The 22,840-nt window shown below is 36.3% G+C and overlaps 3 protein-coding genes across 3 annotated transcripts; all 3 read right to left on the bottom strand.

Moving 5' to 3' along the window:
• Positions 1-2,442: 2,442 nt before the first annotated feature.
• On the bottom strand, positions 2,443-4,264 carry LOC110765000 (berberine bridge enzyme-like 8). The gene has a single exon (XM_021968062.2). The coding sequence runs from the start codon at positions 4,244-4,246 to the stop codon at positions 2,639-2,641; it is 1,608 nt and encodes a 535-aa protein (XP_021823754.2). The 5' UTR covers positions 4,247-4,264; the 3' UTR covers positions 2,443-2,638.
• Positions 4,265-6,794: 2,530 nt separating this feature from the next.
• LOC110765017 (Sec14p-like phosphatidylinositol transfer family protein) lies at positions 6,795-9,005 on the bottom strand. Its single transcript, XM_021968071.2, has 4 exons — positions 7,780-9,005; positions 7,560-7,684; positions 7,322-7,466; positions 6,795-7,230 (listed from the first exon to the last, which is right to left on the bottom strand). Exons 1-4 carry the CDS (start codon positions 8,809-8,811, stop codon positions 6,970-6,972), a joined length of 1,563 nt encoding a protein of 520 aa, XP_021823763.1. The 5' UTR covers positions 8,812-9,005; the 3' UTR covers positions 6,795-6,969.
• Positions 9,006-10,886: 1,881 nt separating this feature from the next.
• On the bottom strand, positions 10,887-21,915 carry LOC110765014 (toprim domain-containing protein). Its single transcript, XM_021968069.2, has 21 exons — positions 21,577-21,915; positions 21,200-21,333; positions 20,400-20,455; positions 20,253-20,310; positions 20,037-20,147; positions 19,840-19,923; positions 18,999-19,079; positions 18,688-18,753; positions 18,478-18,594; positions 17,628-17,675; positions 17,456-17,541; positions 17,291-17,351; positions 16,579-16,761; positions 15,906-16,037; positions 15,547-15,608; positions 14,140-14,223; positions 12,866-12,997; positions 12,109-12,205; positions 11,889-12,023; positions 11,645-11,712; positions 10,887-11,254 (listed from the first exon to the last, which is right to left on the bottom strand). Exons 1-21 carry the CDS (start codon positions 21,833-21,835, stop codon positions 11,209-11,211), a joined length of 2,100 nt encoding a protein of 699 aa, XP_021823761.1. The 5' UTR covers positions 21,836-21,915; the 3' UTR covers positions 10,887-11,208.
• Between the last annotated feature and the right edge of the window lie 925 nt (positions 21,916-22,840).

Below are 22,840 nucleotides of genomic sequence, written 5' to 3'. Positions count from 1 at the left end.
CTTATTTTTTGGACGTTCATTCATAAAAGGTGACAATGTTCTTAGCAATCAGCCAACAACGTCACCTTATCCACACAACCTCCACTATGACGGCTATGCCCGATATTGGGAACTTAGTAGGCTTATTGAAAATACCCCATACAACGTTGCAATAATGTTCTTTGGGACATGGAAATTTTGAGGTTTTAAAATAAAACCGAGACTTTTCAACGTTAAGAAAAGTTAACATTTGTTGTTGAGATGACTGGTCCATAATAGGATCCGCTATGACGAGGGTCATTTCAATAAATTGAACTTTTGACTTGCAGTGGTAAAGTTAAGTTCATTTCAGATATCAATATTCCATTTCAAGGATCAATAGTTCATTCAGAGGTTAATAACATGAACTCTAAAATGAAATTCATTTCAATAAGCTGATCCCCCATTATAACTCTACATCCTCTCTCTTATCGCGACACATGAAGAACATTACTTTTACCTTTGCATTTTTCCATTACATTTATTTAAACTATCCGTAAAGCCCAAAGATTTCATTCATTTGTATACTAGCCTCTTTCTTATTGATTTGGTGAGGCATTACTCTGCTGCATGCTGCAATATGAATTTCAGATTTTTATTTATTTATTAATGATTACATGCTAACCTATGTTTTGGGTTTAAAATTTTTTAGAGTTTATAGTTGTATTAAGAATTTTGCTTGGGTTCAATGTGGTGAAGTCTTTTTGTTTTGGTTTCTATGTGTTCAAGTCTTTGTTTTGATTTCTATGTGATCAAGTCTTTGTTTTGGCTTCCATGCTTTGCATTTATGCATGCTTAACTAGATTCAATTTTGCTTATTCATATTCAATTTTGTTATGCAATAATCTAAAAAGAGTCAAACCCTAGTAGAGTTATACTAAGAAATAAGATAAAATCATAATTACATAATATATGTACAAAATGAAATAAATAGAATCCTAATAGACTAGGAAATAAATCTCCTAATTAAACTAGGATCTCACTAACACTCCCCCTCAAGTCGAAAAAAAGACGTCACTCATGCTCAACTTGTCAAGCTAGTTGAGGAAGATACTAGTAGAAACGGCTTTCGTAAGAACATCGGCTAACTAAAATCATTTGACCACTCAATTAAATGGTTGTTATTATAGTCTTTTCTTGAAGCACCGTGTTCGTCTATTGTTGGTCCTAACTAGATGCCTTAATGATTTTCAAGTTGCCTGATATTTTGCAAGGATGATATATAAATGAAGACTTGAAAGTAGATAGTTTAGATCATCGAAAAAAATACATAAGGTCCCTAAAGGGTTTCCCTCAAATAAAATTATTTGAAAAATCCCTCAATAGAATGAGACTATATATATATATATATCCTCCTTTCAAAGGTTGGACAAAGCTAATCATACTATAAAATCTTGCAATCTTTTAAGCAATATCTTTGCAACAATTAGAGGTCTCAAATAGGTCGGACTAGCCCAACGCAATGCAAGTCTGACCCATTTAAATGGGACAACCGCATGGCCTAAGCACGATTGTTGGTGGACCGTATTAAGCACATCAAGAGAACTTAGGTCGTGATGGGCTCAAATAATTAAGTCCAATGGGCAGTGTTATATGAACGTCCATGACGTTTTAAAATTGGTTCTCATAGTACGTACGTAGTATGGTATAGTGAGGATCTTATCTAAGGCCCTTTGATGAGATCCTATCTCTTAACTGTTGGATCAATCAAACTAACTAATTTGATCCAATGACTAACCAATCATACACAGGGCCTTAGATAAGGCACTAACTATGGAATTCTTGTGGTAATGTGGAGCAGAGTTTGGGTTTTATATTTTCTTGGGTAATAACCATATTCATCACTCCACCACCACAAACACTAAGGTATAGCTAAGGTATATATCCTTCAAAAATATTTAATTTGCGAGTTTAGAGAAGCCAATTAGTTCCAAACTAAATTTTTGCTCCAGATGTTTCTTTCAATATTGAGAAGAGAAAGATCACAGGAGTCAAACTAATTGGTTGTTCTAATCAATGGCATAACAGAAAACTTTTATAGGGGTGGGCTATTATTTCTTATACCGATAAAGATTTAAATAAAATTTTATTCATTTTCTCAAACTTGAAACTTGATATCTCTAAGGTACAGCTAATTGGAGATTTGCTTGGATATGATATGCTAATTTTTGCTTAGATAGGCTGGGCTAATTTTTGTAAAATATGTGGTGTAATGCTTGAAAATTTGTACTAATTAATTTCTTTTTTCCCTAACTTTGTACTAGGCTAGAGCCCAACCTAAGCCATAGTGTAGTTCCGCCCTTGGTTCTAATTCCCGAATGGGTGTTTAATTGCAACATATAATGCAAATTTTGAAAAGTTAGTTAAAAAAGTCAAATCCTATAAACCAATTTAGGAAAGAGTTATAATCAAACTCTTCTTACAAGTTGCAATCTTCTACGCAATATCTTTGAACCATGTAACATAGTTTTGGAATAAATTTTCTTTCTTTTTATTTCTTTATTAAGTAAATACACATAAGTTCCTTTGGTAAATATAATCAAAGATGTACATACTTAATCCCAAGCTATCAATCAAATCCTTGGTCGCAATGCTAGCTAGCTATAGCTGTACTTCCTCCCTAGTATGGAAGAGTTGGGATACTTTGTTCATTCCTAAAGAAATTCTTTGGATCGACCTTGGTCTTAACATGCACCAACCGATCGAAATTATCCTTGAAGTACTTGATACCATAAACTCTTCCTTCCAAATAGCTTGCCTTGCCATTGGCATTATGGTTGATCCCGATGTCAAGATCTTTATAGTTGAAAAAGGCTTCCCTTGGATTCTTGGAAACAAAGGGAGTCATGTACATGTGGAGCTTCCTTGTCAAATCGATGTAGTATTCAGATGCCTCACTCCCTTCTGTGTTCCAGTTTGTTGCATACTGAACCTTCCAAAGATTCCCAGCTCTGTGAGGAAACGGAGTTGCAGATGCCGAAATCTCACCCATTCTTCCACCATAGGGGTTAAAGGTCAACCTTGGAGCCTCAAGTTCTATCATCTTCTGAAAAATCCACTTCAAGCCAGCTTTCGGAATCGGTTTCTTGACGTAGTCTGATTTCCTCTTCAAGTGGGTAAGTACTTGAGGTATTCTAGAAAGCAAAGCTTCAGGAGCTGTCCCATTTGGGAAGCTTGTCCAGAAAAGGGTAGATTCAACCCAGCTCATTTCCAAGCAATCAGATTGCTTAAGTCCCAATTCAGGGAAGCTCTTGTTCATCACAGAGAGAAGCCTCTCAGAGTCTCCAAGAAACATGCCAATAAATGAAGCCCTCAGAGTCTTATTGTTTTCTCCACCACTACCATTTACTATATCCATGGTTAGCCTGATGAACAAGTCATCATCAAGCTTATCCGCAACATATTGCCAACGGTACACGATCTCTGTTGCATTTTGTTCCAAGGTTCTGGGAACCCTGAAAACAGTAACTATTTCTGGAACACGTACAAGATTAATCTTGTACGCAATCACAACTCCAAAGCTAGCTCCGCCACCTCCTGTAATGGCCCAAAAAAGATCTTCTCCCATGGCTTTTCGATCGAGAAGTCTTCCATGCACATCCACAATTTGTGCATCAACTACGTTGTCAACTGACAAGCCGTACTTTCTCATCATATTACCATATCCACCGCCACTAATGTGGCCTCCAACGCCAACTGTAGGGCAAACTCCAGCGGGAAAGCCATGAATTTTGCTTTTCTCAGCGATTCTGTAGTAAACTTCACCAAGAGTAGCCCCAGCCTGCACCCATGCAGTCTCAGATTTTATGTCTACGTTGATGGATCGAAGATTGAACATGTCGAGGATGAAGAATGGAACTTCAGCCACGTACGATACACCCTCGTAATCGTGGCCTCCGCTTCTAATTTTCATCTGCAAGTTATGGATTTGAGCACAAATGACAGATAGTTGCACATGAGATTCATGCAAAGCAGTGAGGATAAGGAACGGTTTTCGGGTTGAAGATGTGTTGAATCTGAGGTTTCGGATGTAAGATCCCAAAACGGAGGAGTAGGAAGCATTGTTGGGAGTGTAAATTGCTGGACCGATGGGGTGAGAGGGCTGGGAATGGTTTAGAAGACATTGAACAAACTTCTCAGGAGCTGAATAAGCTGAAGCTTGCCAAGAAATGGATATTACAAAAAGAGTTGAAAGCAGCAAGAGATTTGAAAGCCTTGGGATTGCCATTTGTAGCAATATTTTGGTTTGCGATTATTGGTTTGTGTTTTATGATCTCTATGGGTGGGGATTTATAGAGATAGAGAGTTTGACCAAGACAAATTCCAAATAATAGATTAAGAAGATTTTACAAGTCACCTCCTCCCATTTTGACCGCGAGAAAATTCAAAGCAAGAACAGATTTATATATAGTTATATAATTAGCCTGCCTTTTGTATTGTTTATTTATACCATTTTAGCTAGACTGCAGAAATAATTGCATACAACGTGCAGTCGGCACAAGTGTATGATAGTACTTGGACCATTTGTATAAGATAGTCACTAGGAGAAAAACTCTCATGCAACAAGGATAGCGCTATCCTTGATCAATAACGCAACAATATATGGGCTAACTTTTCCACATATCATTGTATTATCGACTGAGGATAGAAAAACAGTGTTATCACCGTTACAAGAAAGCTTTTTTAGCCGCTAGACTGCAAAATTAATTGGCTGGTTATATAATATTGGCTCTGGTACCAAACTAGCTAGCTACCAGTAAACTCCTAGTTTTTACCACAACACACCTTTAATTCAGCCAAAAGAAACATATAGTTGGAAGATGCTTGATTCGTTTCTTATCTTTCTATCTGGCATGTGGTAACTCTGGTCAGTGGTCACCTTTGCATTTCCATTTTATTAAAAACCAAAACACCAAAAATAGTCAAACAAACTCTACCCTATAATAGACCAGGCTAGAAGAACACCGGGGACATTCACTTATATAATTAAAAACCAAACTGGGCCCAAGTCAACGGACTAGAGTAAAACTGAAACCTGATGAGCATAAATAAATTAAAATAAAATTTCACGTTATTACTAAAAAAATTGAAGCTCATTTTCTATCAAATTAAAAAAGAAAATCATATGCCTACCTGATTGAATGGGTAAACAGTCCACGCTCATTTCGAAAGCAATATAGACAGCCTGCAAACTAGTATTAATTTTGTTGTTCTTATCTCTTTTACAATGAAGGAATGATCCGCTGGGACATCCCAATATTGTTGCGTGCAAAAAGAATTTCAAATGGTGTGCCTAATTTCTAGAAGTTGACAAAATATGTACACACCAAAAAGAAAGAGAAAAATATGATCTCAAGGTACGTATATATGAGAGCATGCAAACATCATTAAATAAGGGTACTTTGGTCTGTAAATTGGCTTGTTAAAGTTTGGGATTGACTCACATTGAGCTCGAAGATTTTGGCTCGTTCAAGTTCCGTCCGTAAAAGAAACAAGTGGAGTCAATCATAAGTTCAAGCTAGATTTATAAATAATCTAAGTTGAACCAGATTCGAGCTCAAATTTGAACAAAGTTCGTAGATACGAAATAATCTAAGTTGAACCAAATTCGAACTCAAATTTGAACAAAGTTCATAGATACGAGCATTGTTCAAACTTGAACCAAACTTGAGCTCAAAGATTATAGTTCGACCCGAGCTTGAGTACCTTAGTAGTAAACTTGACTCAGCTCATTTAAATGCTTTATCCGATTTGATGGTGATATGTGCACTAGTTTTCAAATCCTCCTTACCTGCACCATATACTTGATTAACATGAAATCCTCGATTTGATGTGATATGTGCATATAGTTTTCAAATCCCCGTTAATGCACGTCGGAGACATATCCTCAATTATATATAAATTAAGTTGTTTGTGTTGAAGACGAAATCTTTATGGCCAAAAATAGCTGCATCCTCCCGCGTTCAATAAAAGTAGACTATCTTCCACCAAATTAACTTTACATAGACACAAGGAAAAGTTAAAACGCAATTCTCCACAACTCCTCTGCGTCACATAAGAACTTGATGTGTGTAACATCAACAATATAAATCCGTACAACACCTTTTTTGATTCCAACAGGGAAAATTAAGGACAGTCACTTGTATACGCATCAGTTATAGCGCACGTATACACTTATTTTATAGTTCATACATAAACGATGACACGCGTGTGAGCAACTATCGAAAGTATAGCTCAATTGCATAATTACCTTTTAATTTGAGTTTAACAATAGCTTAATTTGGTTTTAATTAGAAAGAATTAGGGTTTAGGCTGGTAAGATTCAACCAAGTTCAAGTGGTGAGGTTGTCATTGTAGACTAGGCTGACTCGGCACTCAGTCAAAGGCCTTAATCATGAAAAACATGATAATTGGATTGTCGTTCATTTTGTGAGATAAACATCTTGTTAGAGGTTGATTCACACATCAATAATTGGTGAGGTCAGCTATAGATATAGATCATTGTCATAAGGTTGTCAAATCATTAACCATCTCCTTAAAAAGGTTGTCAATTCATTAACCATCTCTTTGTTTTGAAAATTTTCCACCTACATTTGTGAAAAACTTCCAGTTAAGTTATCATTGTCATAAGATGTTTTGACCCATCTATGATTGAGGTTTTGATCACTGAATTCTGCTAAGCAAGTAAATACTAGAAAAGGAAAAAACATTCAAGCTTAACAAATATTTTTTCCAAATGAATAAACCAATATATTTCACTCACAAAGTCTGCCAAATTGAAATCCCAAAGCAAAAGATTCACATCAAAACATATGAAATTACACCGAAAAAATGAACTATTAATTTCTCTATCCTCACTCAATTATTGCCCCAGTCTAAAAGAATAAGCTCTAATTATGTATATAATGCCCTCTCAAACAATTTTTGCAGCAACCTTTCACAGTTGAACTCTCAGAAGGTGGAGCACTTCTTTGCCTTGTACCGGTACAGAACCCTCTTCTTCTTGCTTGAAGTGTTCTCAATTGTAAGAACAACCTTCCCTGGTTCATTGCTTCTGAAAGTGTTGCGGATAGGCCCTTCATTATTGGAGCCTATTTTCTTTCTCTTCTGAACAATAATGGTGTAAGAGCCCTCATCAGTAGGAACAAACTCCTCCTTGTAATTCACTTCCCAACCCAAAACAGCCAGGTCCCAGACTAATGTGTTATCAGCCTGTTATCAAAAACACCATCACAACCAATACTTGGGGGAAATCCCAAGAGGAACAATCTAACAAAAATCAATAGCATTTTATTATTTGTACCTCAGCTGCATCTATCTGAATGGTTCCAGTGGATCCAGCCCTAAGAATTAGTTCCGAAACAGCACAATCTTCAGAGGAGAACTCAGTGTCATTTTCCCTTTTGAAGCCACCATATTGAGATGGTATCTCCTGAGCTGGAATGTACCTGAAATTGACAATCAAAGTTCACTTGGGTAAGCGCTTCTAATGGAGTCAATATGAGAGTTTTGGTAGGTAAAAATGTAGAGATGTTACTTACTTGAGAAGGGTCTCAGTGACCTTAGCTGGGCGAGCAACCACAAACTTGCTCTTGGTTCTTTGAGTCAAGAAAGGAGATAACAGGGCATTGAGTGCATAGTACCAGAATGGAACATTTATGAAAATCTGCAAATCAAAAAACATAAACAACCCATCAATTCCTCCATACATTTTAGCCAAATGAAGTCAATTTCTGAAGTAAACATTGTAAAAAGACTTACATTTTTGGCAACTAACTCAGGGTAGTTGTCCTGCAGAAGCCCAACAGCTTGCTTTGTGGCAATTCTAAGCTCCTTCTTGACAGGTCCAGGTGAGTTCTTGAGGTCATTGATTTGAAGCAAAGAAGAAGCACCACCAGGCCTCAAATCAAGCTTCTGAATGCTCTTCTCCATCAACTGAAGCCTCCACCTCAAGAACTGCCCTCTCTTCTCCTCATTTCCAAAAGTTTTCTGATAAAGCTCCTCGTTATCAAACACCCCAAAAATGTTGTAGCACACAGGGTGGCCTTCGCGATCAACGCCATTCAAGTAAGCAGCAGAGCTCAGATCAGCACAGATATCCTCATCCACAATTGAATCAATCTTAGACTCCTTCCTCCATTGAAGGGTTTTCTTCAGCATCTCAAATGATTCATTGACCTTGAACTCCCTAGCCCTCAAGAACTTCAAGAGCACCACATCAGTGCCTTCAAACCCTTTCCCGGGGAAAAGGGGCACCCCCCAAAGAGAGATATCCTTGTCTACTTCTTCGCACCCCTCTTCAGGCTTCTTCTCTTCCTCACCTTCTTGGGCTGCTGCTTCTTTCTCTTCAGCTACTGGGACTTCATCTCCTTCCTCTGTCTTTTTTTCATCAACCTCCTCTGCTTTCTCTTCCTTCTTCTCTTCCTTCTCTTCCTTCTTCTCTTCCTTCTTCTCTTCCTCCTCTGCTACTTTTTTATCCTTCCCCTCATTCTTCATTGGCTCCTCCTTCTTGAAGATATTGTTGCCCAAAATGGCTTCTTCTAGCTTTAATTTGAGCTCACTCAAAGCCTTCCTCTCAAACTCTTTCAGATCAGAGAGAAAGTTGCTCTCTTCCTTATAAGAAGAGCTCTTCTCAACTGCTCTGGGCTTGGATTCAGACTCTGCCACTTCCTTCACCTTATCATCTCCTTCAACAACTTTCTCATTCTCAATCACAGGCTTCATGGGCTCCTCCTGAGGAACAACCCCAACTTCAGCCACAAGGGTCTCCTCAACCTTAACCTCAACAGTCATTTTCTCAATCGACCAAGAAAAATGTGGGAGAGAAAGAAAACCAAGAAACAAGAGGGAAGAAAGTTGCTTGCTTTGTTTGGAGCAAGAGAAAATTCTAATGAGGGATTGAGCAGAAGGGGTTGTGAGCTTGTGGTGTTTAAGAGCGAGAGAGAGAGGGAGAGAGAGTTGGGCTTGCTTGGGATTTGGGAAGGAGTTGTAACGGCTATATATTTTCGAAAAACTCGAAGGGTGGTGGTGGAGCCCACCAACGGTCGCATATCTGTAAGCCACCGCACAGGAGAGCCGTTGGTGGATTCTTGTTCCGAGGGTTTTGATAGCCTGGAAGCCAGCAAAGATTTGACGTTACAGAATCACTTTTGGGGCCCACAGCTCTGCGTTTGCCAGAGAGAAAGATCCTGTGTGCTCAATCTCAAATACCTTAACTACACGCCTACCGTTTCATTGGCTCATGGCTGCAGAAGTCAGAGAAGAAAGAAGAATATTTTTCGTTTGACCAATTCGTCGCTGGGACAGACATTAGCACAATAGACATTGATTTCATATCATCACTGCCAACTGGCGTTTTTATTATTTTTAATTTTCTTTTTGTTTGTTTTTGTGGACAGCTAGATTTTTCTTTCCTTGTAAAGTTCATATTTCTTATAACTGTCATTAGTATTTTAAAAATGAAGATCTAATTTATTAACAAAAAAAGATTAGTGAATTAATTATATTATGATAATTAATGTTGAGTGCTGCTAAATGAACCCTAAAATTAACTGAGTACACCCTACTATCAAACTATTTATTGAATTACTAATTTATCCTAATATAAAATGACCAAAATGGATATATTGAATTATGAAACAAATTATTTTAATAAGTACACCCTACGCACTATATTCAACCCTAATCAAACGCAAGCAAATGCTATGAAGTTGTTTGTTTGATACAGATCTTGGTCATTGGTGGTAGATAACACTCTAGCGGATACATGCTCCATGGAGTCCACTCCGACAGGTTCTTTAAGGGGTTGTGGATGATTCATACGAGGAGGAAAAATAAATAAATAATTTATTGGATGAAAGTTGAGCCCTTCAAACTTAGAACATTCTCTTGGTTTCTTTTTTCTTTTTTTCTATTTATTATTTGGTTCTGGAACTACAAAAAGGAAGAAGGAAGAGTAATTAAAAATAGAGACTTACGGAACAGATTTAGACGACCAGTATGAGCATTGAATGGCTATGTAGAAATTTCAAAGGGTAGTAGGTTAATTTTAAATTCATCCAGTAATAACTAGAGATCGGAAAACAAATCCAAAACAACTTACAATGGTTGTAATATCTTCAATAAAATCATCTCCAGCTGCAGAGGAGGCATTAGGTTTGGTGTTGTGTGATAGAGTGTATAGGGGTATTTTTGGTGATTAAATAGGGTGTGCTTGGTTAATTTTATATTTTGATTTAAATATTAGGGTGTACTTAGATTATAGGGTGTACTCAGTTAATTTTAGGGTTCGTTTAGCAGCACTCTTAATGTTTTGTGTCTTGTATTTATTTAAGAAACGATTTCCTGAATTTCCTGTAAAATTCTCTTTTAAGGCACACCGTCTGGCAAGCTATCATTGGTTAGTGAGGTCCACCACCTTATTTGGCGTGGGCCTCGAGTCTCATGACTAGTTGATTAAGCCGCAGCTCCATGTGGTAAGTGAATTTGTTTAGGGTGATACGGTCGATTAATTGATAATTAATCCTAACCGTCGGTAATACAAATAATTTGGTTCTTCTTGATTGGAATCAATCCCATGTATGCTTAAGAATTCTTGGAGTGCTTATTAGGGTAATACTATTGGCCCACACTGTATTATTTGAGAAATCCAATTGCCAATCCCCTGCATGGTTGTGGTGGCTGTCAAGTCGTTAATGTATTGTGAGACTCACTTTAATCAACGGTCGACAGCCAATCACGTACAACAGCTCTTACTAATAGGAAAGGCTGAAAGGTTGCTTCCAGCGTCACCCCAAAATATGCTCATTTCATCTACCACTTTTTCCAACCACAGCAAACAAAGGTGAAACGGCCACATCTCTAATGGCTGAGAAAAAAAAATATATTAAATACAAAATTAAGAATCCTGATGTCGGAATAGAACACATAATTCAGTTTGAATCTTCTACATTGTTGAATACATCACTAAATCTACATCTCCAATGAGGAAAGCATACAAAATTTGATGGTAAACCCTCATGTGTGGTTCGATGCGGTTTCCTTCTTTGTCACGGATCACGACCATGCTGTTTCGCGACATGAAAACTCCCATAGGGCATCAGGAAACTCACCAGACACCCCAACATGCTATATACTAGATTCCACTGTACAAGGATGTTCAGAGTTGATCACATAATTCCCTGTTTCTCCTCATGTGCTCTTTTCAATACCAATATCCTTAAATTGACCAGTTGCCCTGCTCAAGCACAACATTGAAAACATCATCTACATTCCGAACTTTAACTTTCACGCATATAGTGGGGAGGGAAAGGGAACAGTATAATTATGTAAATAAGAAACTAAGAAATGATTAAGTGGAACAATAACCTCAAAGCCTTCTAGTAGACATCAAAATATGCCTGAGAACCACTGTTCTTCTATATATATTGTCATTTTATTTTATGATGAGGAGACAACTTTGATGTATAATTGAAATGATATTTCACGAGTGACTCTTATATTGAATAATTCTTTCTTACTCAGTATAAGAGTTACTCAAAGCATTAACATTTCATGACTAACTTTTATATATTCGTAATGAAACTTTTGGATCTCTAACACCAAAATGCTTAAAGTTTTAACATACCTATCGTATGTCAAATAAGCGTCACCTATCGTTCCTGCAACTTTATTCCGTACTTTCCGAACACAAACCTGAGTTGCAAAGTTTGCAAAATGATAGCAACATTTAACATCAATCACAACAATGACAATAATAACAAAAATAATAATAATGAAAGTGGTCATGACATGCTGGTGGTGGCAGTTTTATATGGAAATAAAGATGATAATTGAATTTTGTGTATAGAAATTCTAGGTACAATACTCACTTGTACTTGATCCAAGTCACCAGCCCCTGGATCCCGATTACGATGAATTACAATTCCATTGTCACATTTATTTATGAAGTGTGCACTTCCACTTATATCATAGAGATTAGGGGGACCCCCAACCCACTGGTGCAACTGTTACAAGGGTGTTACAAGGGGTACAATTAGACAAACCAAATGAAAAAAAAAAAAAAGCATGATCAAGGTCAAAGTAACCAACCTGTCTCGGATGTGCCACAAACCAAACATGGCAACAATGATGCTGAGCAAACCGTTTGACCTTGGTAAGCATCTGACTTACGTACTCTGTTTCTGTCCTGTTTACAATTATTAGCAATCTTCTTGTAAGTGAAAAAAAAATTGAAGAATTAGGACATTCAACTAAAATACAAGGAATACAAAGGGCAGCGTTAGCAAGCATGATAAGAGATCCCTATAAAATAAGACATGATCACTCCTAGAACTTTTGAACAGGTCGGCTTCTCACATTATTCTATGTTTCTTCATCAAGAAAAAAAAAAAAAAATATTAATGCTAAGCAGAATACGCATAGATTAAAGGGCAAAAGTCAGTACAAAATCAACCAAAGAACAAGCAATAAGATCCAAAACAATGAGGATCTGCAGCTAAAATCACCAATGCCTACACTACAGGTCAAAGAATAAAATAAAAATCTGTCATTTTCCATTATGTCAATAACTTAATTTCTTAGCAAGGGGCTTGTAGCTCAAGATGTTAAGAGCATTTACCCCTACACCCGAGGTCCTGTGTTCGATCCCCTTCCCCCAACATCGCTTGTATAAAAAAATAACTAATTCCTTAAATGTCTACTATTTTATAATGGACAATAATTTCCCAAAAGTTAGAACTAATGAAGAGCTTAATATAGTGAAAACTTCAAAGTAAAAATTCAGGGACTACATTGCGCTGGTTCACAAGTAAAACAGCAACATTGGAGATGTAATGAAAAAACTCACTGATTCGGGGGACGTTGATGATCAAGCTCATTGTAAGGATCAATTACAAGTCCACGCACCCCATGCCTAAGTACTGCTGCTTGTGCGAGCTCAAGAACCCAAGAGATACTTGGAAGGGAATCATCCTCACACCTGTAACATGGCCATGCGAGTACAAATCAAATGGGCACCAATATAATCAGACCTCAGATAAAGGAGTCCAACATTTCTACTCCACAATGGATTATCTAAATAGGTACATATTTTTATAATTGATGACCCTAAAAACATGAAAAATCAAAGATATAATTTGATGGTTCTCAAAGACTCCATAACAGTCTATGATCATTCAGTAATTCTTGTTTCATATGGAGCCCATCAAAAAGTCCAAACGTATCTCCAAATTTTGTTTGAGTAACTAAAGGAGTAAATAAATTTTATTGATTGTAGTATCAAGTGAGAAAAGATGGTAGTGTTTTATTTTCTGGAAAAAAAGGAGTTTATCATAGTTGTTTTTGCTGGATTGCATACCATATAACTTAACTGCATGCAAAAGCATCTTTGGAAGGCAAACAAAGAAGGCTAAATATATTTACAATTCCTTTGCCTGGATTTTATTTTATTCGCCCCTTCATGAGAAACTTGCTGTTTTTCGAACGAGTGTTGGTCAAGGTTAATCCAGATGGCTGTTCAAAAGGGGTAATTAGAATGGGGCTAAAGGGCTTAGTTTTGAGGCGATAGTAGGGAGTGGAGGTTGTTCTAACAGTGTTGCTGAATTATTGGGGACCCTTTAAGGGCCCGACCTACACTTATTTGTTTCTGGACTTGTTCTTTCAAGCCTTTGGTCCCCTAATGTACCCTTTGGTCCAGCAGATTGAGGCAAATAAAGAAGGCTATAGAACATTTTGGAATTCATCAAGGCACGGTCTCACCATGCTGATCACCTTCACACACAGCATGAGAGAAGAGAAATGAAAAGTGGGAGAATTGGAAGTTATGAAATGGAAATGCATTGAAAACCTCCATGGAGTTTGATTAACAATGAAACTATGTAAAATGCAATAAAATGACGTTTTTACTATGTAATTTAAAATTTGGAAGTCTGTTACCCCAGGCCTGGGTTTCTAATAGTAAAGAAAACAAATTTGTATTGACCATTGTTGACATGCTTGCGTTGCAATATACAAGCCCTAACAACAGTGCAAAGGTGACAGACACGGAGATGAAATCTATCCTGGACTAAAAGCAGGTTTGAGGCATATTATCCGAAAAGCACAGTTGATACCACAGCTTACCTTATGAGGTAAAAGGTGTCATTTAGCCATTGTTTCCCTTGCTCAAATTCTTCGACACTCATTCGTTCAGCAGAACCACCATAACTAGTCAGCCAAGAAATCAAAGACAAAATCAATGATAATAACATGCAAAACTGAAACTTATACTACAATAAAAGGTAAAAAGTAGATCTAAGGATACTGCAAAGAAAGATAGTACCCACTTATAAAAACCATGGGGCATACAAAACGGTGAAAACCATGAAAGACTCAAATTGATGAGTCAATATGAAATTACAGGAAAAGGTAAATAAAAGCACAAAGATTAAGGAAAGAATCAATAGTGTTAGACGGCCAGTTTGGATTCACGCTAGGCAGAGCCACTAGGAGACAATCTACTTACTATAGATTTGCGTAGGTGGAAGTAAAACTTGAACACGACAAAATGAAATTTACATTTTATAGAGAATATTTAAACACCAGCATGCATGATGTCTTTGTACTTCGCTTTCTTTATTTTGTTTCCTTCTTTGAAGAGAGTAATTACCGTCGGTTTCTGACAGATATATATAATATATTTCTTAGAATGCCGGTTGTTTCTTTTCTAGTAGAAATTGATTCTATTTATCAGCTTGTAATCAGTAAAACTTTGGTAAACCAAAATTTTCCAACAAACTTTATTTTAGTTTTTCTTTGTTGAATTTTGAAACATGGTTGTTACCAAAACCAAAACAAAGCAGGTTGGAAACCGACTGATGTGGTAAGAACTGAATCAAACTAAAACACTACAAAAAATAAGAGGTTGAAGAAACACCATTTTTAAACATCTTGGTTACTTTTCTGAATGAACATGAAGACAAATCTTTGATAGAGGCCTTTGGCACCATGCTGACTAGTTAGCACCTAAGCTATGTAAACTCTTCACAAATATCTTCCTGTCACTTGACAAGAAGCAAAATACACACAGAAACACACAAAGGATAGCTGTAATTATTGTATATGCACAGCATAGGTGCGAACACAATAGTAGATCCGCCCTCTTTTTTCTTTTTCTTTCTTTTTTGAGCCAACATGAAGACAGGCTGTGAATCATGCCTCAAACTTCTGTCACAAAGGACAAGTGGGAACTACAGTCTCTTGTGCCTCCTTTTTTCTTCCCTTTTTGTTTGGGCTAATCGAGCTTTATGTTTCAAAAAGTAGAAAAGAAGTTTTAAAATTTCCCACATCATATCACATGTATAATCTAATGATTTTAAATCAGCTTCTAGCAACCTATTGCAAACTTAAGACATAAACATTGGAATCAATGAGTTTCCGGCTCCTTTCATATCATACCCTTCTCATTAAATAATTTACATAGGTAAAAGAAAACCAAAGGCACCAAATACATTTTAAGAACAGAATCAAAGAATGTGAACCCAAACTCACCGTTTATCAAAGAAAGGCTTCTTTATGTGTTTCTCCAGCAATTTTCTCGCATGCTCCCGAACCTGTAAATCATTATTGAGAAGGGAAATCACAAGTGATATTCAACTTTTCATCATTCCCACATGCATATATGTACCCTTTCCCTAGTGACTTGATTTACAGTGGATCATTATGAGAGAGATGTTCACATGAGAGATGTCTCACGTCAACTACACAGCTATATTTGCTCTCCAAATCACAAGTGCTATGCACATGTGGAACATCTCTCTCATAATGATCTACCGTAAATCAAGTCACACTGGAAAGGGTACAAATCGGAGAAAACAAAAACGTCCAAAATCTTTGATAAACTAGATTACCTTGTTCTCCATAGAGCAAAGTGCAAATTTCCACCCAACACTTTCATTGAGATTGCACAACAGAGCATCAATCCACTCACTCTTGCCTGAATTAGGGACACCTGTTACTATAGTCAACTCACCTGGAACAATCTTAAAATAAAAACAAAAGAATTAGAAACACAAGTCGCAACTGGTCATCCCCATCCACCTTCGACGGAACAGAATACAAAAGAAGGAAGCAGACATAAAATATTACTCTAAATATACTTTTGACAACTCATGATGACAATAAGAACACATATATATATGCATAGAAAAAGTAACAAAAAATCAGATCAGATCAGATCATTTGGTAAAATTGTACAATCTGTATGCATAGACCATATAAAAGTATAATTCCACTTCAACATATATTACTTTACAATAATATATAATGAGTCATTTGACATATCTGCATTCTTATCCATAATTCCATACTAGAACACATCCCCCGCCCCACAACACCCGAGGGAACCGACAGAGAGAGAGAGAGAGAGAGAGAGAGAGAGAGAGTTTAATCTGAAATAACAATACATTCTTGTTATGTTTTCATACACCTTAATATCACCCAACACTTTAAAAACAAAAAAAATACAAAATTATATATGTTAGATATTATTTGTCACTCAGAAACGTCCAGGTTAAAGCTTACATTGTACAACTCATTCAGACCTTTCCACCCAGTTGAGACACCATACTCATATCCAAGAGTCCGATAATAATATGCATCAAGTTCATCAAAGTAATTTGCAAAGTTGAACAATCCACGTATAGGATATAATTCAGCATTCTCAATTACTTCCTTCAATACATCGGGACCCAAGTACATAAGAACCTGTACAAACAAATTATAAGAAATGGTAAGGATTGCTTTAGGGAACTGAAAATATAAAATATAATTTAAAATGGCTCTTCAGAACAAACCATGTGGGCAGTTGATGATAAGATCCTTTTCAGTTCCAGGGAAGATGCACGATACAGATCATCACACAAGATGATGCAGAAGTAACTCATTAGGTATCAAAGGTTTGTTTTGTTACGATGCAACTTGATTAAGAATAATATCATAATATTGTGCTATTATGTGACAACAACAAAAAAACCAATTTCACTAGCTTCATATGGATACATATGTTGGAACATGCAATGTGAAAAATCACTGTCATCTCTTAAATCAACTCAATAAGAAATATTTAAACAAACAATCACATACATGTGTATGCATATATTTCAAATGAAACCAAAAGTAAGATGATCTTCGGTTTATCATTATATGTATAGGTCGTCGAACATAAAATATTTGGAGATAATATTAAATTCTAAATTAAACTAAATCCATATCATTGTAACACAGTGTCTCTGACCTCATTTGCATCTTTGAAGTGCTCATTATCATTTTTCATTGGCCATCTGACTCGCCAGCATCTGCAGTCACATGGAGAGGGACAGTTATTCTTACCAAGCCTGCATTGAGACTTTTTCAACTAAAACAACAGAAGAAAATAACAACAGGGCACCATAAAGGAAACCTTTCTCTTCCAAGGCGGCGTGCAAGCTCTTCAGCTAGGGCTTGACCAGGTTCATCTCCATCAGTGGCAAGTATAATTCGTGATGCCTATCAAAAATCATATCATTATAACCTAATCTATGAACTCCTACGCTCATGTGTTTTAAATAATAGCAGTAAACTTATTTACGAACCTTCTTTAAGTACTCTTTGCAGTTCCACAGATATTGATACTTTGTATCCTAGCTTTACAGAATAGACAAAAGGAACATCAGATCCAAATTTTCCACAGATATTGAATAATAGTTAATAACTTAACTTCAGACAATTGAAGTAATTAATAACTTAATTTCAGATAATTGAAGCATTTTTAAAAAGTTAGAAACAGAAGAAAAACCCTAAATAGAAAGGGTAGATCTTGGCTGACCCTATAATCCACTCTTGGGTTCAAAGAAAGGCAAAATTTGATCCAACCCAATTTGCGAGCCAAAATCATCCAATTTTCCATCCATTTTAAGGGCAAATACATAATTCTGGGTTAAAGGACCATTAAAAACTAAGAAAAATAAAAAATAAAAAACAAAAGGTGAGAAAAGGAAACCCACCCAACCCTCTCCTCTGATCAGAATGTAATTCACGTGCTTGGTGGGCAGGTGAAATGTTTTAACAGCAAATGGATGGATTGTGAGAAAATCACACGGTAAGCCTCTAATTGGCAATTTTACAATACCTCGTGACTTAAATTAACCAAAAAAAAAGTTTGAGAACTAAATTGACACTAGCTTCATAGTTCATGAGGCAAAATGGCAGTTACCCCTTTCATTTATAAACGTATATGTTTCCTAGAATGAAAAAGAAAAATGTTAAGATACTTTATTCTTTGAAGGTGTTTTTTTTTTCATGGGGAAACTTGCATTGGACAGTTAGAAGTCAAGTGCCACGTAGATATTTGTAGAGTGGTTCTACACTGTATAACATTTCTCGATAAATTAAATGAATAAAAGTAAGAAAAAGTCATTGAACTATCTCAAGGATGATACAAACCTGCTCTTCAGGCGGCAAATCTTTTGAGGAAACCTTTGCAGGAGCACCATCAGGCACACTCACACAATTACGAAAGCCAGCTTCTTCCATTGCAAGCTTATCAATTTCGCCTTCAACCTAAGTCATAAAACAAAAGAAAAGAAAATACATATCGAGTGCAATAATAATGTTTGAAGGCATCAATCACTGAAAAAATGATGGAAGCCATACAATGATGATATCATTAGTTCCCTTTATATCATCCAGCCCATAAAAAATCCTTTCGGTGTCCTTTTCCTGAGATAAAAGCAAAATAATGAGATCCAAACAACAGTATTACTAACACTTAAACCATAAATAAATAAATAAACCTCTCTCTCTCTCTCTCTCTCTCTCTCTCTCTCTTAGAGATATACATACACTGTGTGTGTGTCGGTATGTGCTTATATAAAAAGGCCCCTTGTAATTATATATTAAATGCTCAACATTTCAGCCATTTCTTGTTAAAACACTTTTACAAAGCATCACTTATTGCAAAAAACCTGCCAGAACTTCTTTTCAATGTCCCGATACTTGCAACTAACAAGCTTTCCGTCTCTCCAATAAGGAAATGCAATACAAATCTGCATATAAAATTTCAGAAGCAATTAGGTTAGGCAAAATCAGAGTCACATCTAGGTCAAGGAGACTGAAGTACAATATCTGCCCCAGGACTGAGATAATAATTGTAGCTTATGTCACCCTAGGTTTTCTCAATTTATGTTATCGAGAATTATTGAATCACCACTCTATTAAAGGGACAGTGAAACTTAAATGCAACTTTTCAAGTTCTGTGCCATAAGTATAACTTCATCAGTGCACTGTTCTGAAATCCATATGCTTTGTATATAATCAATAGAAGTCTAATGTTTCAAAGTTACGAGAGAAAAGATATATTTCATATACAGGAAGTATAACACTCAAACCATTATGAACCATTCAGGTGTTTATATGATTTGTCCGAGCCGTGATGGATTTAGTGAACTGTCTGATGTTTCAAAGTTCTTCCCTAAAGATAGAAAACTTCAAGCTTGCTTCTTGTTTTTGGGTTTTTTATCCGGCATTTTAATGCATTATATTGAAGGAACCTAAAGCCAAAATAGAGAACCCTATGAGGATTTTTCACTTCATTTTTACTAACAAAAATTATGATCCCATTTCATCTGTGCAGTTCAGTTTTGAAACTTGATTGCTATAGGTGAAACAAGGAAACTTCTAGAGTGTAGTAATCTAGATATTTGTAATACCCACATAAGCATGTTGTTCTAATTTACACAACTAAGATTGCAAACAGCTTGATATAAAAAGGAAAAAGTGAAAATATTTTTCCCTAGCATCATGCACCTGAACACCTGTAGTTTTTTGCATTACAGCATTTCTTCTCAATGTTTCCGTTGATATACTTCGCTCCAAAAAATAAGCAACAAGCTGAAATAAGAGCAAAATGAATATATATTCACTATGTTGCATTCGGAAAGATTTAAACATAAATTTACTGTAATATTATTAGTGTCACAATCCAGTACAAGAAGTACTCGAACCTCCTCACAAAGTGGTTCCAGTCCTAGACTTTCCACCGTGATTTCCCTATTTTTCTTCACTTTGGCGATTTGATTTGAAGTTTCTCGTGACAACTTGTTATCTCCAACGGCCTGAAAAGAAAGGATGACATTAGACCAAGTGACTCTCTTGTCATCGATTTTCAATATTATATGATAGCAATGTATTCTAAATCAAGCTTGGAAGAGAAACCATACCGTTGTTCTACCTTGCCACCCACATTTCCCACGGAAGCAACACCAAAAAGCAGAACCCCTAAGAACTCATAAATGCCAATATAAATATGACTTGCAATCTGTTAATAAAGAATCAGGAAAACTTGTAAAAGGCTAGGAAAAGCATACCAATCTTCTGAAATATAAACCGATAAGCTCTTTTCCTCTGAATCGCCACCTTTGCACTAGCATATGAGAATTCACTTCAGTTTCACACTGAAATTTCATTCCTTTCTTTTACTTATTTAAAATATAAGCATGTATACATGGTAATAGTACATCATGTCCACTCAATTCCCTTATTTTTTTATCCTGTAATTTCTAAACAATATAAAAAAATCTCAGCTTAATCTATTTGTATGAAAATTTTCCATATTTTTGCGCCTGCTTCACCCTTAAATGTGTCTACAGCCCTTAGATGAGGACATGTCCACAGATATTCTCTTTGATGTTCACAAAAGTCGTTATATTCTTACAGAATCCCTTTATTGAACAAGTTACCTAGTCAAGAAAGTACTTCTTTTTTTCCAAAGATAATGTCAACTACTCTCAATAACTACCTTGAATTCCACATAGTTTCCTTCAGGTTGAGTCTGCTCATACTTAAAACTTTTGATTAAAAACAGTACCGGTAACTTATTTGATTACTATACACAATGGTGATTACTTATCCATAAGAAAATGTCGTTTTTTTTTCCTACAATTAATTATTTACAGCTAAGATGCCTAGCATTTGAGGAATATCTGAACATCTTATAGATTTCATAAACTTAAAATAATGAACACAAATGGGACATAAGTGTATGCTGTTACAATTACCATCCTAAAGATTAAATAATTCATGAAATCCAAAAGCCAAAACAAATCAAAGCCCAAAAGATTTTCTGAAATAAGTATAAATGGCGGCAGAAGTAAAACTCTTAACGTACTATTGGACAAATCAAGTGGTTGTACTGCCCTGGCATACATATTCCGTAGTCTATGCCAAGCATCTCCAATTTCAGCTTCAAACGCGACAATTGGTTAAAGTCCACTCTCTTTTCTTCTGCGTTTTCTAATTCAGCTACATACAATTGAAAAACATATAGCATATCATTATACACATAATATTATCATAATCCTCTACACACACACACACACACACACACACACACACACAAAAAGATTCACTTTTACACATGCGTAGCTTGTTCTGAGGTTTTCTAATGAATTTAAAAAACAGCACATAGAAAAATTTACTTAACAAAAGTTGAAAACAGCATATCGTTAAGCAAAACTATACCAACAGGAGTCTAAAGGGCCATACCTGGTGCGGCGCCATTGGCATGTGAGACATAAGAATACCCATTAGTTCTAAGGCAAAGTGGCCGAGTTTTAGACATGGGTTTTGGCGAGAGTGGAGAGAAAACGAGTCTATGGGAGTGAAATGAGTGTCTTTGTGAAGAAGGAGTTAATGGGTTTGGACAAGGAGTGGACTTGAAGAGTTGCACGGTGCCCATTAGAAGACCAGCGCTTGAGGATAAAAAGGAGAGCTTACGAAGAGGTCGATGAAGAAGAAGACGCATGTCTCTGCAAACTAGCAACTGGGTTTTGAAGGAGGGGAAAGAGAGAGAAGAGGGGAGAAGAGGGTAAGGTACTTGACAAGAGGGGTTTAAGGGTAAAACCCGTTTCTTAAATCTCAACCACGACCCGGGACCCAATTATCTATCCGCCAACCCGTACCCGATCACATCAAACGCCCTAAACGGGGCCTGTCTTTTTTTTTTTTTTTTTGGTTGGTAATTCTGGTTTAGCCCATCAGTGAACAGATGACTATAAAGATCTAAATTACCAAAAAAAAAAAGGACTATAAAGATCATTTTGTCATGAATGGCTCAAATGGTTAATAGTATTTACCGTTGTATTTTGTTCGAAATCCCACTCCTATAGTATTTACTTGCATGTCCAAAAGATGCATTATCCTCAAAATACTTTTGCATCCATCATTACACCTTTCTTTTACCTCCTCGTTATTTACTTTTAAAAAATAAAAATAAAAAGACAGTGGTGATGATGAGGATTATCATTGATCAATGAACATGACATCCACAAAGTGAAGCCTTGATGGCGAAATTCTGTAGTGAGGGTGTTATATATGAATCCCTCATGCGAACCTTAATATTAGCTACAAGATCATTTCATTAAAGTGAAGTTACTATTCAGATGAATCTTGTGATTAATATATGGCATCCTCGCCATAGAACGACTATGCCTTGATGCTGGCAATGCGATTGGAAATAATTAATGGGCCAGCCTAATTTTCAACCCCAATTTCAAATACGGAACCGACCCTACCCGAAGTCTAAAAGGGTCACATTTTGATACAATATATACAACATTCATATATGGCTGATATCTCTGGCAATCAATCACTCAAGCATCTTGACTGTATGCAAATAACCCTTTGGCCTTTTAGACATTCCCCATTCCATGAGTGTGTAATAAACAAAGGAAAGTATGATTGCTAGTTGCTGCTTTATAAAAGAAATTTTTCTTCTGCTCAACTCCAACATTTCTTCTCAGTTCCCAAT

Source organism: Prunus avium, chromosome 4 (assembly GCF_965620075.1).
Source record: "Prunus avium chromosome 4, drPruAviu1.hap1.1, whole genome shotgun sequence".
Classification (NCBI taxonomy): Eukaryota; Viridiplantae; Streptophyta; class Magnoliopsida; order Rosales; family Rosaceae; genus Prunus; species Prunus avium.
This window is presented reverse-complemented; position numbering and strand designations above follow the sequence as displayed.

Excerpts from the sequence above, each read along its gene's own strand:
- LOC110765000 (XM_021968062.2), bottom strand. The coding sequence starts at position 4,246 with ATGGCAATCCCAAGGCTTTCAAATCTCTTGCTGCTTTCAACTCTTTTT.
- LOC110765017 (XM_021968071.2), bottom strand. The coding sequence starts at position 8,811 with ATGACTGTTGAGGTTAAGGTTGAGGAGACCCTTGTGGCTGAAGTTGGG. Across the intron at positions 7,685-7,779 it reads CTGAGTTAGTTGCCAAAAAT|ATTTTCATAAATGTTCCATT; the intron begins GTAAGTCTTTTT and ends TTTGATTTGCAG. Across the intron at positions 7,467-7,559 it reads GTCACTGAGACCCTTCTCAA|GTACATTCCAGCTCAGGAGA; the intron begins GTAAGTAACATC and ends TGTCAATTTCAG.
- LOC110765014 (XM_021968069.2), bottom strand. The coding sequence starts at position 21,835 with ATGCGTCTTCTTCTTCATCGACCTCTTCGTAAGCTCTCCTTTTTATCC. Across the intron at positions 18,754-18,998 it reads TTGAAAAGAAGTTCTGGCAG|GAAAAGGACACCGAAAGGAT; the intron begins GTTTTTTGCAAT and ends CTTTTATCTCAG. Across the intron at positions 11,255-11,644 it reads GCTTATTTGACATACGATAG|GGCAACTGGTCAATTTAAGG; the intron begins GTATGTTAAAAC and ends GTGCTTGAGCAG.